This window comes from Bombus flavifrons, chromosome 7 (genome assembly GCF_040668555.2).
Source record: "Bombus flavifrons isolate JBK064 chromosome 7, iyBomFlav1_principal, whole genome shotgun sequence".
NCBI lineage: Eukaryota > Metazoa > Arthropoda > Insecta > Hymenoptera > Apidae > Bombus > Bombus flavifrons.
In genome coordinates this window covers 12962921-12979694 of record NC_138448.1, presented here as the reverse complement: position 1 = coordinate 12979694, position 16774 = coordinate 12962921, and the positions used below count along the sequence as shown (strand labels likewise).

At 41.0% G+C, this 16774-nt stretch overlaps 2 protein-coding genes and 2 long non-coding RNA genes across 4 annotated transcripts in view; 3 read left to right on the top strand and 1 right to left on the bottom strand.

Moving 5' to 3' along the window:
- Nucleotides 1-13508, top strand: part of LOC138181718 (uncharacterized) — a 47220-nt gene extending 33712 nt beyond the window's left edge. Inside the window, exons 3-4 of the long non-coding RNA XR_011173583.1 lie at nucleotides 8381-8907; nucleotides 13306-13508. This is a non-coding gene — a long non-coding RNA (uncharacterized LOC138181718). The remainder of the gene's footprint in view (nucleotides 1-8380; nucleotides 8908-13305) is intronic.
- Nucleotides 1-14154, bottom strand: part of LOC138181717 (uncharacterized) — a 48790-nt gene extending 34636 nt beyond the window's left edge. The window contains exons 1-2 of the long non-coding RNA XR_011173582.1: nucleotides 13976-14154; nucleotides 13275-13377 (exon numbers count right to left, since the gene is read on the bottom strand). This is a non-coding gene — a long non-coding RNA (uncharacterized LOC138181717). The remainder of the gene's footprint in view (nucleotides 1-13274; nucleotides 13378-13975) is intronic.
- Nucleotides 14155-14198: 44 nt separating this feature from the next.
- Nucleotides 14199-15482, top strand: Prosbeta5 (Proteasome beta5 subunit). The gene is made up of 5 exons (XM_069116805.1): nucleotides 14199-14382; nucleotides 14496-14652; nucleotides 14724-14936; nucleotides 15022-15255; nucleotides 15315-15482. Exons 1-5 carry the CDS (start codon nucleotides 14239-14241, stop codon nucleotides 15413-15415), a joined length of 849 nt encoding a protein of 282 aa, XP_068972906.1. The 5' UTR covers nucleotides 14199-14238; the 3' UTR covers nucleotides 15416-15482.
- Nucleotides 15483-15669: 187 nt separating this feature from the next.
- On the top strand, nucleotides 15670-16744 carry LOC138181715 (death-associated protein 1). Its single transcript, XM_069116813.1, has 3 exons — nucleotides 15670-15846; nucleotides 16006-16105; nucleotides 16494-16744. Exons 1-3 carry the CDS (start codon nucleotides 15798-15800, stop codon nucleotides 16651-16653), a joined length of 309 nt encoding a protein of 102 aa, XP_068972914.1. The 5' UTR covers nucleotides 15670-15797; the 3' UTR covers nucleotides 16654-16744.
- The last annotated feature ends 30 nt before the right edge of the window (nucleotides 16745-16774 follow it).

Here is a 16774-nt window from a genome sequence, read left to right as displayed (position 1 = left end):
ACATGCAACAGTTCGTTTATTAATTCGACTCGTATGGAGAGACGAATGCCGTTCCCTTTTCGTTTTTATGAATGAAGACGTCCGAATGATAAATTATGAATCGAGAATAATGACTCGAGCCATAATTTAGATGGCATCCGAACACGAACGCGCGAGTTCATTAACCTCTGGTGTATGCGCAATTATTCACATTTATGCAAATTTGGAAAAGATGCATCGCGACGTTTGCCGATTGCGCAATGCACATCGGCCAACTATTCCGAATGGAAATCTTTGAGAGTCTTATGTACATTAAATATATATACTTCCATACATCTAATTTTTTATCCGTCTCTTCTTTTCTTTCTCTGTTTTTACGTAAATTGATCGAAACCGGTCGTCGGTGCGTCATGAAACTGCAATATGCTCGCGGGTCACGAATAAACATGCGAAGGAAAACATTGTAGCGTAGAGACAGCGCGATATTCCAGAATGGGAATATGCTTCGTGGAATTTCTTGAGGAAAATTAACAGAAATCCCCGCTGTATCGCTTCTGATGTCACGCGAGCTCTGTTGCATAATTAATGACAATGGACCCCGGCGAAGGTCACGAGCGAGTTACGCTCGAAGGAAATCCCACGAGTATAAGAAAGTATAGGCATCTAAACGGCGTTCGGTTCGCCTTCTCGTTGCTTTCTTTCCTATCGGTCGAAGCTAAAACGATCGGATCGCCAGAGCTCAAAGCGATTTGCTCGTTAAACGTTAAAGAGGCATCATCGAGGTTTCTATTTTCATTTATCCATGAACATTCCACGAATATTCCACGATCGAAGGTGGAGTTTAATGGTTAAGTCTAATGGCGAGGCGAGGCGAAGAAACGCGCGCGTTCTAAAAGCGCTTCGAGCGACGTAGAAGCACGCGTTGTCGTGCGAACTGATCCATCGAAAGGAAAGTTGTATCGCCAAAAGCAAATCTCATTGTGAACCTGGGAGTGCATCGTAAGTTATGTAAGCGACTCATTGGCGGCTTAGATACCGGTAATACCGGCATCAGCCGACCGAACAACCATTCAAATGCCAGTACCATGCGCGTGTATCTCTCGCTCCTCAGAAATTACCGATGCACCGCGATCGTCGCGTCGAGGCGTATGCAAATTTTCTTTTCTTTCCGATTATTCATTCCAATCTGTCCAACTAGCAGTCACGTACAATTTGCATCTTCAATTCCCGTGTTTGGAAAACAGGCTACTGCGAAATCGTATCTACGGATAATCGATATCCATCGTTGAATGAGATTTTCGAGAAAAGTTTAGATTAATTTTTATAAAAAAACTTCTTTTCTATCCCTTGAGTGACAACTGGCATTTCGATCTGAGAAATAATGTTACGCGTTACAGAGTAGAGACAATGAAAGCTAGGAAATTAGGCAGCGGGAAAGCGTTGAGACAAAGGATCGAGGAACCGGAGATTCTCGCACTTAATAGTTTTCGACGCTTTTTCTGAACGTTTGTCGACGTAGAGCGTTCGAGAGACATGGTAGCAGTAATACCTCGTCAAGCTGAGAATCACTGTAGCGTCGAGGCTTCCTAAACAATACTCAACTCACTTTCACTTCGTCCCCACCGCTTTACTAAGCTGTCGTTTGTAGCGTCGTCATCGTCACCGTCACACTTGCTCTATTATGTGTAAAATATATCACATTTTCGATATCGACTGATTAGAAAAGATCGGCCAACGGGGGATAGAGGCGTAGACCGGACGGTTTTCGCGACAAACGTTGGTTCGACAAACGAGGCATACGACGATTAATAATCAGACGATTTATCTAAGACGATAATTGAGGCGCGTGCGGTTCGTTCACCGACTCGAAAAGCGTACGCGCGTTCCGCAGGAAAAACGGTCTAATTATAGAATATATATCAGCGAACGGCGATAGCGAAATCGATGCTGCTTTAATTCAGACGAACGATCGAGATTTGCAAGCAATGCACAATTAATAGCAATACGATTAACCTTTTCCGTGTAAATATTCATCGCGCATTATCGTACACAATGGAACCGGTGCAGAACGTCCAAGACAAACCGATTCAAGTAGGTGCGCGCTTACATATTTTTAAGCGACGTAGAAATTGTTGATAACAGGATGAAGCGCATCGAAGCCGTTCGAACGATAATACACGATGACAATCAACAATTTAATATTGCGCTTTATACTCAAATGAGCCGATAATTTTTCTTTCTCTGATTATTTGCGAGCGATTTGCGCGTCTTTTCTTTCTTATTGATTCGTTAATTTGTCCGCTCGACGAACTTTTCGCGGGGGTAGAACGCAGGCGATAATTATTATAATCGAGGGAAACGAATATCGTCTCACGGTGTTCCAATGGAATATGATTATAGAAATATCTGGAGTCATTTCGCAAGGATCTCCGGCGGATTTGCAACGTCGTTCATTGTTTCGCGAACTTTTGTCGGGCGTCGCTTCTGAAGCGTCGATTGGCGCGCAACTAGAATCGAGCCTGGGAAGATTGCAAAAGCGGAATTCTTACGGGCGACTACAATAGAACGGACGACCGTCGAATCCGCTCCAGATTCGCGGGACGAACCGATCCACATCTCTACCTAGTTGCGACAATTTGGCAAACCTGTGCCTAAACGAGTCGTTCGACGAATAATATCCTTCATCGAGAGATGAAGAGTGGTTGGTCGGAAGAGTTGCGTTGTTGTCGTAACCACCCTTCACGAACATCTATTCGATTCTCTTCTGGCAGACCACATTCTCACCATGTACTGACTTTCTTCTTCTGGAATACTAATTATTTTCGATTAACGGAGATCCCCTCGAGTAGCGCCGTTCGATTTCGCGACTCGGTTTTTCAACGTTTCTGTTGTTTTTCTACCTACCGGGCCATATCAGAAGCATTTTGTCCCGGTTACTCTAGCGGAATGGTGTCAGTTACATAAGGACTCCTGCCGTGCCCAGAAGTGTCGAGGGTTGCTGGAGGGGATCGACGAGATATCGTCGGAGCGAGGGACGGAGGAGAGCGAGTTCGAGAGGAGCAGAGAAAGAGAGAGGATTCTTGGAGAGTGAAAGGGAAAGAAGAGGATCAACGAGGGGGGAAAAGAAGGAGAAGGAGAGAGACAGAAGCGTGGGGAGGTGGAGGTAAAGCAGAGAAAAAGAAAGAGAGTCGTGCATGGAAGGGAAACCCAATGAACGAAGAGATTCAACGAAAATGAACCAATGACGACGTGGTACCGGCCATGGCGCTTTTTACAAAGCACAGCAAGGGAGGGGTGAAGAGACGAAAAAAGTGAAAGTTTGCGCCAACAGTACGGATAGCCGACACCTTGTGTACCCTCCGCTCTTCCTCACCACGATTCAGCCCTTCTCGAATTTTTTCCCCTTCTCCACCCCCCTCTCTCTCTTACCCTCTCTTTCTCTCCCTCTGTCTCTCTCTCTCTCGTTGTGACTGTTTACTCGTAAATCTCGAATCCTTCGGAATCGACAGGTTTCGGTGATAAAACGTTTCCTTCGACTCCGATTCGGCTCTCTTCTGTCTCTCTCCGCTTGTTTTCGATCGATAATCCTCGGCCGCTGCCGAATCTTTATCGTCATACGCTCGTATTGTTTATTTCCACTGGAGGAATTTTCGATGGCAGCGATCCAGTACGGCGAGTTGTGGAAAAGTTCACTTGTATGCGATTTTTTTTCTTTTTTTTTTTGTTCGTAACGTTGCCCCGTATCGACTATTCCGTCGCTATCCAAAGTAACTCTCGTTGTCGGTGCGCGGTGTCTGGTGGGGCACACACACACACAGCGGTGAAGCGAAGAGCCGAGCAAGCACTCTGGCGCCCTCGATTTCACTTTCATTACGAGGCCAAAGGAGCGCTTCGCTTACGCTCATTCACTCTCGTTCCTTCATAGCTACGTGTATACATACGCGTTCATGAGCGCGCGCACTTAGCCTATATTTTTACGCCTGCTTGGATACACCGATCGTGAAACTGGAACTCTTCCTTTCCCCTCTTTTTCCAGATCTAAAATACGCTAGGCCTAACCGGGGGAACCGGATAAGTTTGTATGTTCAACAGTGATCAGCCATTTCGCGGCGAAACATATCGCAATGTTACGACTTCATTAACAGAAATTGATATTCGAAGCGGCAATGGCAGGATGGTGTGTCCGCGAATCGTTTTGATTTTGACGTAGCTAGGAACAGGAAAGAAAATTCCGCGCATAACCCGGCGGAGAAACATAGCAATTAACGCGAATTACAGGACACCGCGTTTCCAACAAACGTTTCACCTGATACGTAAATTACATGGCGCGGCGTATCGTTAAAAGATAATTAAAAAGATTGTGCTTCTGCAAAACGCCGTTCAATCTTTGCGTTTACTCCAAAAGCGCCGCTATGAAATACGATCGCTGTTGGGATCGACGAAATTCAGTGGGAAAAATTATTATTTTTCATCGATTAGCACTTTTATAGCGGTGAAAGCAACGGTTTGATACAATATTAATTAAAACGTTGCATAGCACGAAGACAACGTTCAAGATATCCAGTCCTTCTTTACTTCTCTCCCTCTTCTTCCAATTTCAACGTTTTAACGAAGCCGAGAAGCTTCAATTAGTTTTTAAAATGGTAATTTCAATCTTCGTTTTGCCGTTCTGCAGATAAGAACCAATTACTGTAGCGCACGATATTTGAATTATCATTAAAAAAAACCTCGCCGTGTAATCTGCTCTAGCCGCAGAAAAAGAAGACAAATTACTCGTTACGACCTAAGACGATGATTTTAAGATTAGGCAACAACTCCGTTCGAACTGAACTCTGTTCCATCGTAGACTGGCGGAATTAAGAAACCGTTCGCACTCAATTGCATCGAGTACATAAAAATACGACCGGAATGTTTGGTATATTTCGGCCGTGGAAGCAAACGCTAGCGAAACTTTTCGAACATTTTCGCTATCGCATGTACAGAAAGTATTATCGGCCCGCAAACTTTCACCGTTTAAAAATTACGCGCACTATTTTTAAATCGAATAAATCGTCGAATAAATAGCGCTATAAACAAAAATACATAAAATTCGCAGGAAGGACATCTAGATCGAAGTAAGATCAAACTCTAAATATCTCATTGACACGTTGGTATTCGTGTATTTTAAATAGAATAAAATTAGACTCGAAATTATCGTAGTTTGAAATCTGGCCGAGCGGCCAGGTAATGGCAGAGGCGGCGGAACTGTAGGAGATCCGTCATGAAGTCGGGGAAGAGGGGGTATTTCGTAATGTCAACGAAGAAAACGCCGTCGCTGCCAGGAATTGACATAACATCGGTGAAAGTAACCCACTACCTTGGCCTTAGGTTACGAGCTGCGCTTAGGATAAATGAAGTATATAGAGAGCGATCGCGGGAGCTCCGTACTCCGTAACGGGGCACGTAACGTAGATCGACCGGGTCGTTTAACGTCTTGTCACTTTTACCGCGCTCCACATACAACCGCGCGACCAAAGTGGGCTGGCTCGCGCAACGAGACGTTCTCACACATGCGATTCGCTTCGGGCGACAGCACTACGCTCGTGCATGCTGCTTCAAAACGAAGGTCAAGGTCGATACACCCGTCACCATTGGTAACTGCGCCCTCTCACCCTTGGCTGATCAACCACCAGCGACGTCCCGCACTTACGCTTTTCATTTTACTTCCTGCTCTTATTCGTTTCTCACTCTCGTCTGGTAACTCTATTCGCTTGTATGTGACGCGAACATGACAAGTAAATTAGGATGCCAAAGATACCAACAGCCGTATTCCTTAGAAAGAGATGCGTGAGTATCTAAATAGAGAAGGCGGTAACGAAGTTTTAGTAAACATTAATACGTAAAACACATTCTGAACTCGCCAGACGATCTAATAGAATTGAGTCGAACGTTAACCAGATTTATTCACCGCGTTCTTATCTCGATGTTTTTCGAGAGGCAACCTAGAAAATGGTAACGAAACGTTTCTATGTTGAATATTAGCGAACACATGACAAAGCGAGCATGAAGACACGTCGCTCGATATAAATTGACCAAACGATAACAGATGGTCACAAGACCGAACAGTAATTTCGTTTCGACTTATTTTTATCTGTTCCTATGTGATTCTCCTGAAAACCGTGTTGACAAGGGAGAAAACTCGGTCAATCGTGAGGTTTCGAAGTTGCGGAAGTCAAGTCGTAGACTTCGATCCACGAGACTCCGTCGCGCTTCCGATTCTAGGGGCCGGAAAAGGGCACGACGCCGCTGGCTAGCACTATACGTGGTCCACGCGCGATATCCGCGTTGTGGCTCTGACGACAAGTAGCTAGTAATGCCGTGACCTTGACTCTGGCTAGCCAAGCAGCTGGCTGCTCGGCCAGGAATAAGCACGATGCGCGGTTACCATGTTGCCACGCTAATATTAGCGTACACAGCCGCGTGCACTACGAGTGACCGAGTGACCGATGTGTTCCTGGTGCATCCGTTTCATTGCTTACTTCCTTGCGCCGATAATAAAAGAACAGAGACACTCGGACGCGATGAGTCTCGCGAGAGATCTCCGCCCTCTCTGTTCTCTTGAGACGAATCAAGTAGAATCTATCGAGGTAAAAGAACGAATTTTTCGACCTGTAATTGGGGAAAAGCTAACTTGGCAGACTGACATGCGAGGAGCGAAGAATCCTATGTTACGATTCGCAGATGAACATAATGGTCCAGACGGGTAAAAGGTCTGTTGTGATTCGCCTCATATCCGTGTGTCCTTAAACTAAGAATAGTCCTCCTCTCGGAGTATCTCTAGCAGCAGGTTATCTACGTAAAATTCGCTAGGCAGATGCTACACATCTTCTCTCTTTACATCTGATGCACGAGTACATACCATTACCAGAATAAGAACCGGACGAATCTTTAAGAATTTTTCATAAACTTTCAGTAGAATAATTAACGGCTAGTCTACTAGCAAATGTAGTTACGGAATATGTCGAATGTTGAGTTCAAACACACGATGTATGCTCTGGTCAGTGGAATTATTCCGGAGGTCAAAGGGTAAGCTAGCATCATATAGGAGATTAAATCTGCTAATTATATTCTTTCGTTCTGGCAACGATTTGTCGATTCGTAGTGAAAAAGGACCGAAAGTTGTTTCGTTTACTTTCAGGTTCTCTTTCGAATGGATATATTTATTTATTTATTTATTTAATTTATTCATGATATATTATATATATTATCTCGAGAGCAGTGATGCTGCGATCATCAGTATTCTGCACCGGAATGCAAATTTTTCCAACTACGTCTGTGTCTAATATGTTATCGACTATTTGACCTTTTGCGATTTTTGTTTCTCTAAATAACGTCACTGCGCCTCAATGTCAGGACTAATCGAGACGTCACAACCAATCGAATCATTCCGACGCAAGAATTAATTAGTATTTGCAACTATTATACTAATCTTTACATGATACAGGCTAACTCGAACAAGACACGGTCAGAAAAATCCACGAGCTTATGGTCATCACGTGGCACACACGCCAGGAACATAGAAAAACTACGAAAAAAGAGTGCAAAGGCGAAGGTCGGGTAAAATCGTTCCTGTTGTTTCGCCGCGAGATTTCACGAGCCAACGAAGCAGGAAGATATCGCGTAGCTTCTGTTATCACAAGCGGAGCGGCGAAGAAGAGGCACAAGTAAGGTTAAGAAAAAAGAAACGAGCCATAACCTCGAGTGACATGATTGCTAGGGTCGCGTTATTACTAGGCTAATGACGCAATTGTATCGCGATACGCATCGCAGGGGGTCTCCGTTGTCATTGTTGTTTTCCACTTTGAACGTTGCACACGCATCCTCTGTTCTTCGCTCTCTCTCTCTCTCTCTCTCTCTCTCTCTCTCTCTTTTCTACTCTCCGCTTTTTCATTCCGTCGACCCGGACCCAATGTGTCTCCTTTAGATTCTCTGTTTTCATCGTGGTACGCGATCCAAGTTATTTCATGGATTATCAAGAATCGACGTCAATGACGCGTGCTCGATTTCTCAGAGGCGCTTGATGATGAAATCTCACCATCTAATTACTCGCCATCGATCGGAATTTTCAAGCATCGCGCTCAAACAGCTCGAGAGAAACAGTTTTTGCGCGTTTCGGTGTTTCCGTGATCTATGCGTGTCCTTGTCGATCAATGGAAGAGACGTGAGATTTACAATCAGACGCATACGAATTTCGTCGCTAGTTTTGTCGAAGGTACGACAACATGCGATACATGATAGGAACGCGAACGAAAAATGTCCCGATAGCCCTATAATAGCTTTGATAACCCTTTTCCCGGTCGACCGATAGCCGGACCAGTTGAAATAATGAATTTCATCCTCTACTCGATATTATTCTTCTCAGCTTCCACACGCGCATGGCTGGAGCCTATCAACGATTAGATAGAAGGGTTACTTGGACAAAAAAGACATGGCAAATACTGGAACATTTGGAATGGAAATCACGCGACCGCTTCTCGTCGATAAACTTCAAGTTCGAACAAACTGAAATCGAATCGAATTAAATCGCTGAAACGACGAAATGAAGGTAACAAGCCATGAATGGAGGAGGGGAGGGGGCCATGAAAGATTTAGAACGACGAAGGAATACTTTATCTGATGACTGTACGAATTCCAAGAAACACCCCTCTCCCGTCTCAATTTACCCGCTCGCGGCTCCTGTACAAAAGTAGGTTACGGTTCTCGTCGGTTCCTCGTAAAACCCCCTACGTGCATACTCGCACACCTACTTTTATCAGGCCCACTCGTGCCTACACGTTCCACCGAGTGGGCACGCTTGTATACGAGTCCGGTGTGACGAGTCAGCAGTAACCGAGATTTCGACACGGACCTCCAGGTATTCCCTGATGTAGCTGCCATCGACAAATGGAGGTACCTAATGATCGTCATTGCATTCGCCGTAAATTTTGCTTATGTAGAACTCGCAGAGTAACTCGTATAGGGAGCACACGCAAAGACAAACATTGAGAGATACAATTTCGAATCGCTATTGCATCAGCTTCCCATTCACAGACACGTGTACCATGATTCGATATTCGTAGTTTACAAAAAATTTAGCTCTTCCTTCGATATTTAAAATTATCTTCTATTCCCAAGGAGGAATTTTTTTTATATACTTAACGAAATGACATATTTATATGATTTCTATGAAAAATACTGAAAACATACTACGACCTCGTTTGGCAAACTATCGTTCGATATAAAACGTTCAATTATTTAAACTCCGTGTTCCGCTAATGTAAAAGTATCGTTCTACGTGAACATCGATATAGGTAAGTACTTTCGAGTTATTCACGCGTGTTTCGTTTTAGCATAAAAAAAAAAAACGAAAGAAAGGAAAAACGATGGAAGATCACGATGCAACCGCGGTCGTTGGTCCACGGTAGCCAACGATCAGCTGCAGTTCGCTCCGTGGCGGGCGCTACTTACACTCTCGCCGCTAACTGCTCACCTTCACCTCGTCTCTTACTCAACGATCGCGATCGTGCCGAGTTCTACCCCCGTTGCGTAATTACCGGCGCGCGATCATTACCGAGTCAAATCGTCACTCGAGCGGAATAAGTGCGTATACCGAGTAATATAAAATTATGTTGGCCGTTCGTATGTACAAAGTACAAAACCGGTGAGAAGCTGGAGTATCACCGAAACGAGCGTCTCATCCAGTCTCGTGCCGTGCCGCCAGAATTATCGGACAAACATGTTATCGAACATGGCCTAGAGGGATTGCCTCGCATTCACCGTTGCTGATGCAATTTTCGTAATTACAACCTGCGGATTATGATCGAGATGTATAACGAATAAACAATCGAAAGCTGGCTACGATTTCGATCAATGCAAATCATGGTAGAATTGAGAAAATGGATGTCAGTGAATAGTTTCGCGGAAATGACGTCATCCATTGGATTTCTTTGATTTATTTCTTGAGATATACAGGGTGGTTGGTAACTGGTGGTACAAGCGGGAAGGGGGTGATTCTACGCGAAAAAAGAAGTCGAAAATATAGAATAAAAATTTTTTTTTTTTTTTAATTTTTGCATCGAAACAACGATCTACAGTGAGATCCGTTATAACGAGACGTGATAAAGTGCACGCGTACCGAGCGAAAATTCAAAGTCGATTTTCTCGAAAACAAAGCCTCAAACGAAAAATTTTTATTCTATATTTTCGACTTCTTTTTTCGCGTAGAATCACCCCCTTTCCGCTTGTACCACCAGTTACCAATCACCCTGTATATTGAGAATCTATAGATAGTACTCAATTAATTTCTCGTATTCTTACAATATCGTGTGACGCTCGTGGTACAGATTATAGTTACGATGTAACAAAGGCACATTATATTTGGAACAAAGTTTAATTTCGACTTTAATTTTAACTTCGATTCTTTTATACCGTAGATCATTGTATTACAATGGATAACTAATGATCCATTAAGTAGCTACTAGAAATATCATAAGACAAAAGGTTTCATTTTAATTATGGTGTAACTGCGAGTCAATTTTTCAAAAGTAAATGATTATATAACAAGGCGACAACAACTAAAGAACAACGGTTACTCGAGACATTAATGCAGTCACTTGAAACAATCAAAGCGTTTTTGAAATTAACCTCGCGATAGCTCCTGTTAAAAAGATTAACCCGTTGCAAAGATATCGTCGTTAACTATAGCTTTTTGTAAGAACTGGCGCTTCGATTACCACCATAAAAAAGTGGAGACGCGTAGTATGCTGCGCGTGTAGGTTCCAAGGACCTTCTGATTTTTTCGTAGGCCAGTTCAACCGATTCTTGATAAGAAGCGTCGTCTCTCTGACTTTTCCGCGCGCGTGAACACGCTTCAGAGACAAAGCTCGCGTCTTGCACGAATTGAACGTTGAACTCCGACAATGACACGAAGCAGGCAGCATCTTTTCGACCGCTGATCATCGTGAATCATCAGTCGGTCACGAGTCGGCGATATTACACGACAACGATACTTATATCGGTGCAGATTTAGATAAATTGGTGGTTTTTTAGGAGGAAACCGAATCAACTCCAAGTCGTGAACTTTTAAACTATAACCAGGCATATCGTATGTTAATAAAACCATCGAGTTAATGCGATCCAACGAAATCAGTAGAACCGTAGAAGAACGAGCATCGCTCAAGAACAGAGGAGGGACATTTATCGTGAGATAGAAAAAAGCAGAAGAATTTCTACGCAATAATTCATAGTAACAGAGAAAACATGTTTTGTCCATGACACAATGTGTATTAGTGAATCAACAAGATCGTTTATTTTGTTTATTTTCCTCGATATAATCGACGCGCTTCCGTCATTATTATCGTCATCCCTTTACGTATGTCTCACGTTAGTAATTTTTCTGCAATAAGAATGAAATCGCAACATGAACTTTGAGATAGACCGAGCCGTATCCCGATAACGCTGAACCGTATAATATACCACAATATACGAAGTTTGGCGAGGAAGTGCCACGAAAAATGAAGGACTCGAGTGATCAAGCAGGGGAAGCGATAGAATGCGAGAACAGTTTTAACTTTTATCGAATCTAGCGTCGCACCATCGACCCCGTCGACCCTCAAAACCCGATAAAACGAGCGGCTTCTATTCGAACATCAAATGCGTTCGCGCGTTATCGAGCTGTTTTATCCTGTGGTAAACCGAACTGTCGCGTCGTCATTGAAAATTCCACGGTATCTATAAAGTTACTTGACCCTTTGGCACATCAAATTTTTTGAAAAATTTTTTCCATATTTTAGCACGATTATATATGTGTTCGAAGAAATGTGGCATTGAATATATCATTCCACGCGTTCCATATCTGTATGATTTAAATCGTCCCTATATGGTCATAACATTAAAATTTAGAGAACTAAGCCAAGCAAATGTACGAAAAAGAGTACGAAAAAGGATTCGACGTTGTCGGAAAGTTTTTGTACGATAATCGTATCAATTAGTATATGCGAAACTATCTTCCTCGTAAAGTATTCCGTGAACGAATGATCCGATCTCGGTTGTCCTTTGCCCACAAAGGATCATCAAACGAGACTGGTCCGTGTAAAATTGAAGACCGAATGAAATCCTCGTCTATCCAGTGACAGAAGTAAAAATACTAAAAAGTTATTCGCATAGTTGATTCGTAAAATCCCTGCTGACTGATCTGAATTATACATGTATTGCAGCACAAAGATCTGATTAGAATTCGATGGTGTCTCGTGTATAATGCAAGATCATTATCGTCCCTTATCTTCGGTTCAAGTTCAGATACCATGTTTTTACTATTACGATAACCCACAATATAAACGAAGAAAATGAAAAGAAGAACTATAACAGGCAATTGTGTTTAATGTAACATTAGAACGATTACACTGAGCCAGCGCAGCCTTACGATTCATACTTGGGAAGTAGAAAGATCTACTGGAAGATCGAATCAACCTGTAAGAGAGAGAAGGATGGAATTGATACGCCTTTACTCTCTGATGCATCAAACGAGCGTTTGGAAAGGGACCAGAACGACGATAATATAGCTAGAATAGAGTAGAAGAATGTTATCGTTATCGGTGTTCCGTGGCAGGCAAACATCGACTGCTTTAACACAAAGAATCGCAAGGAAAATATGCAATAACATATTATCATATTTCGTATTGTAACACATAGTACGTCGACTACATGGGTGGTGCGATCACGACACAGACCAATCAGTGAACACGGTAAAGTGCCTTACCCCCTTACACGTGACCCTGTCTTCATCACGACTACGTCATATCGCTGACCCCACGAGCAAAATAATACGCGATATTTAACAACGTTTTACCGAAACACCAACATATTTTGTACTCCATGGTATCGAAGTGTGACGTGCCCTCGCTTTTGATTATCTTAATGTTATAAATCACGCGATACATGGACCGTGGAGTACGCCTCCACGTGGAACGATATGTCAAGTCGCCGCTCGGACCGTGTTCTACTCCAACGAAAAGTTCGAAGGTTCCTTTTTTTCGGGAAACTCGTTATCGTTATTGATACAGATAATCGTTTCGTAGCAATAAATCAGTCCTGCATTATAGGAGTCTCTCCATGAGTACGAAAGAAATACAAGAGAAGTAAATATAACGTTCATAGAATAGCCTTAAAACGTTGATAGTTATGCAGAAACAGAAGTGTAGTTTATAGTATTCTTGGTACACGTATCTGTGTTAATAAAATATACAACATTATTATTAAATTGATTCAGTTCGACTTACTCGGATTCCAATATTTCTTTCATTTATTTAGGAAAATGGATTCAAATTAACGACCCTCTGCGTCGCACGTTCATATACTCCTAGCGCCACCAATCGGGATTGTCTGAAAGAATATATAGCAATGAATTTTACTGTATTGGCAATAGTCGATAAGTACGTGGATATTCTAAAAATACAAATATACATATATATGACAACTTTCAATCGTATATATTTTTTACTTCACTAGCCCATCATAAAGAAATAAGAAATAATACAGATGTAGATATTTCCCCGTTTTTATCGAATTTTCTATAATAATTATTTTATTTTTTAATAGTTATAGCATGTTATAATACCACAGACAAGATGCAGAATAGACATTCAATGCTTTTTGGTATTCCACGCCTTGGGATCAGTTGACCTGACCCCTTACCATGTCTAAGTTACCATGTCTTACTAGTTACGTCTCACGATATTATTATTATTATTATTATTATCGATTCAGTATGGTAGCGTGAATGATAGGAGTACATGTCATCATAGACAAGTATCTGTGGTATCATATACTAGAGCTTTATGTATATAATCTTTTTCCATACAAATTCTAAATAAACAAATCAAATATGGACTATAACTTACGATTAGTTCATACCATTGACTATCTGGTCGTTACAGGTTAATGATATTTCATCAAGAACTGCTTTTATACTTTTATTTACATTTTCTGTAAAATTGATATTATACTTTCGTTTTATCACTATTTAAGTATTCTTCTAGACATATATTATTAAATGTTGATAAGAAAACACTTATTTTGATACTAAAACACAACGAACACAAAAGAACGACACTGTTGCGCGGTTAAAATTTACGCGGTAAAACCGCGTAAGAATATGGTGCCAAAACACCAAATGCGCTCTCTATCATTGAACAGTTGAATTAACAAGATGACAAGCATTCGACATTAGAGCCTGTTGCAAAAATGGCGCTTGCTGAAGTTTGCGGTCTGAATTCGTTTGTTGACTTTAATGTCTCGCGCGAAGAAGATAACTATTCGCGACAAGTTGAGAAATATAGTGGAAATTTTATCAACAATGTACAACTAGCAGTACCACCATATATAAATGTAAGTAAATTATTCAAATCCGCTGTTGGTATCCTACATAACCATTCTACAATTTAAATTTGCTACATCATGTAATTTCACCGTTTCTAAAATCTCTTTCTTGATATGAATAGCCAGCAGAAAAATTGGCACAACTTGCAGAAGGAACCGATGAAGCAGGGAAACATTTGAAGATCAAATTTGATCATGGAACTACTACATTGGGTTTTCAATATAGAGGTGGAATTGTTCTTGCTGTTGACTCACGAGCAACAGGAGGCCAATTTATTGGTAAAACAAAATGCATATGTATCGAATATTATAATGTCAAAAAAGAATTATTATATCTTCTTCTTCCATAGGTTCATCCACCATGAAGAAGATCGTTGAAATCAATGATTATCTCCTTGGAACTTTAGCTGGTGGTGCTGCGGATTGTGTTTATTGGGATAGAGTCCTAGCAAAACAATGTCGTACATATGAATTACGGAATAGAGAACGTATTTCCATTGCTGCTGCTAGCAAACTTCTATCAAATATGATATATAATTACAAAGGAATGGGATTAAGTATAGGTGGGCTTTTATCTCCTTCAAGGTCAATAACATTCACAATAGATTTGTTTAATGAAATTAACAAAATATTTATCAATGATGTCAGGTATGATGCTTGCTGGATGGGACAAAAGAGGACCTAGCTTGTACTATGTTGATTCAGAAGGTGCTCGTACGCCAGGAAAGGTTTTCAGTGTAGGATCAGGTTCTATTTATGCATTTGGTGCACTAGATTCTGGCTATCGCTGGGACTTGACTGATGAAGAGGCTTATGAACTTGGCAGAAGATCAATCTACCATGCCACTCATAGAGATGCTTACTCTGGTGGTATAGTAAGAGGTATGTAATCATAAAGAAAGAAAAATTTGACAATATGTTACAATGTGAATCTTTTACAGTGTATCACATGAAGCCAACTGGTTGGGTGCATATTTCTGATGAAGATTGTAAAGACCTTCACTACATGTACCAAGATCAGAAACAGGGAGGACTTAATTAATAGCATTTATAGCTTATTGTATTCTGTGAAATGTTTTCTTTAATAAAATTTACTTTGAGGTACAAAATTATTGTATCTATTTTACTCGTGATTCTACACTTTAATAGATATTTATTCGTCATAAACATGTAATTTAATTGTTATGAATGTCATTTTCCAATATTGCAAAGAAATTACAAACAACATTCAAAACAAAAATAAAAGATAAGACGAAAAGGACGTGTCTTGAAGCTACATCCCCACTGCTATCTCCCACATATTACAGCGCCAACCGCCATCGAATCAGTGTGATTGGTGTCGTAGTACAACAAGACGTGTTATTCCATAGAAAGAAAAATAAGTGCTTTAGTTATATTTTAGTGTTTTAATTAAAGACGCATAAATGTCAAGTCCAAAAGAGTATAAACTCAAGGGTGGACATCCTCCTGCAGGTAACGAAATAAATCGCAATTTCTCTTGAAATGGAGAAGGTTAACATGTTTACACAACTAAGCCAAATGACGTTATATGCACCTGTCTGGATATTTCAAGGCCATCTGCTCGTTTAACTCTCTCTTAATCAAAATTTACGTTTTATATCTTTGTTTCAGTAAAAGCAGGCGGAATGAGGATCACCCAGCATAAAACACCGAAAGAAGATCGGGAAATAAAACCAATTAAAGACGTGGACGAAAGTAAAACATCGAGTAGGTAAGCAAATTAAATATCTTTATCTTTAAATTTACGCTAACAATAACTTCATATTTCAATAATGTGAATAAATACGTAGTACAGAAATACGGGTGTCATTCGTTTGATCATTTGGTAAATAAACTGCACCGATAAAAACACGATTGACCTCTGAAACAACCATTGTCTATAGTCAACAATATACGCCTGATGTGCAATATCTGCTTGCTTGCGTCATCATCCGTATTACGCATTAAGATAATATGATACGAACAATATGAATATATATATAAGAGGGAATTGTTTCTGTATTGAAATAAAAACAACTAAAAATATAATATTATCTGTTATAATAACAATTTAGTAATTATATGATTAATAAAATACATATATATTGATTGTGTTTTAGTCCACCAAAAACTCTCATGATCAGTGGAGTTCCTGCAAAAGGAAATGCAGATTTTCCTCCAGAAGCTGTGCAACTCTTCCATGAAAAGCCTGTTCCAACTCATGATGCACGGCCAGCTCATTCTTCACGTCCAATTATTATCCATCAGCCAAGGAAATGAATGATGCGCATATTGTATACCAACTGGTGGCTATCAAGAGGAGCATTAGCCTACATACTTATCCATTAAATTAAAGCAAAAAAAAGAAAAATATAAATGATAAATATCTATATATGTGTGT

Bases quoted from the DNA above. Each gene is read 5' to 3' on its own strand.
- Prosbeta5 (XM_069116805.1), top strand. From the start codon at position 14,239: ATGGCGCTTGCTGAAGTTTGCGGTCTGAATTCGTTTGTTGACTTTAAT. The intron at 14,383-14,495 runs GTAAGTAAATTA...TGATATGAATAG, and splicing joins CAGTACCACCATATATAAAT to CCAGCAGAAAAATTGGCACA. The intron at 14,653-14,723 runs GTAAAACAAAAT...CTTCTTCCATAG, and splicing joins AACAGGAGGCCAATTTATTG to GTTCATCCACCATGAAGAAG.
- LOC138181715 (XM_069116813.1), top strand. From the start codon at position 15,798: ATGTCAAGTCCAAAAGAGTATAAACTCAAGGGTGGACATCCTCCTGCA. The intron at 15,847-16,005 runs GTAACGAAATAA...TCTTTGTTTCAG, and splicing joins GGGTGGACATCCTCCTGCAG to TAAAAGCAGGCGGAATGAGG. The intron at 16,106-16,493 runs GTAAGCAAATTA...ATTGTGTTTTAG, and splicing joins GAAAGTAAAACATCGAGTAG to TCCACCAAAAACTCTCATGA.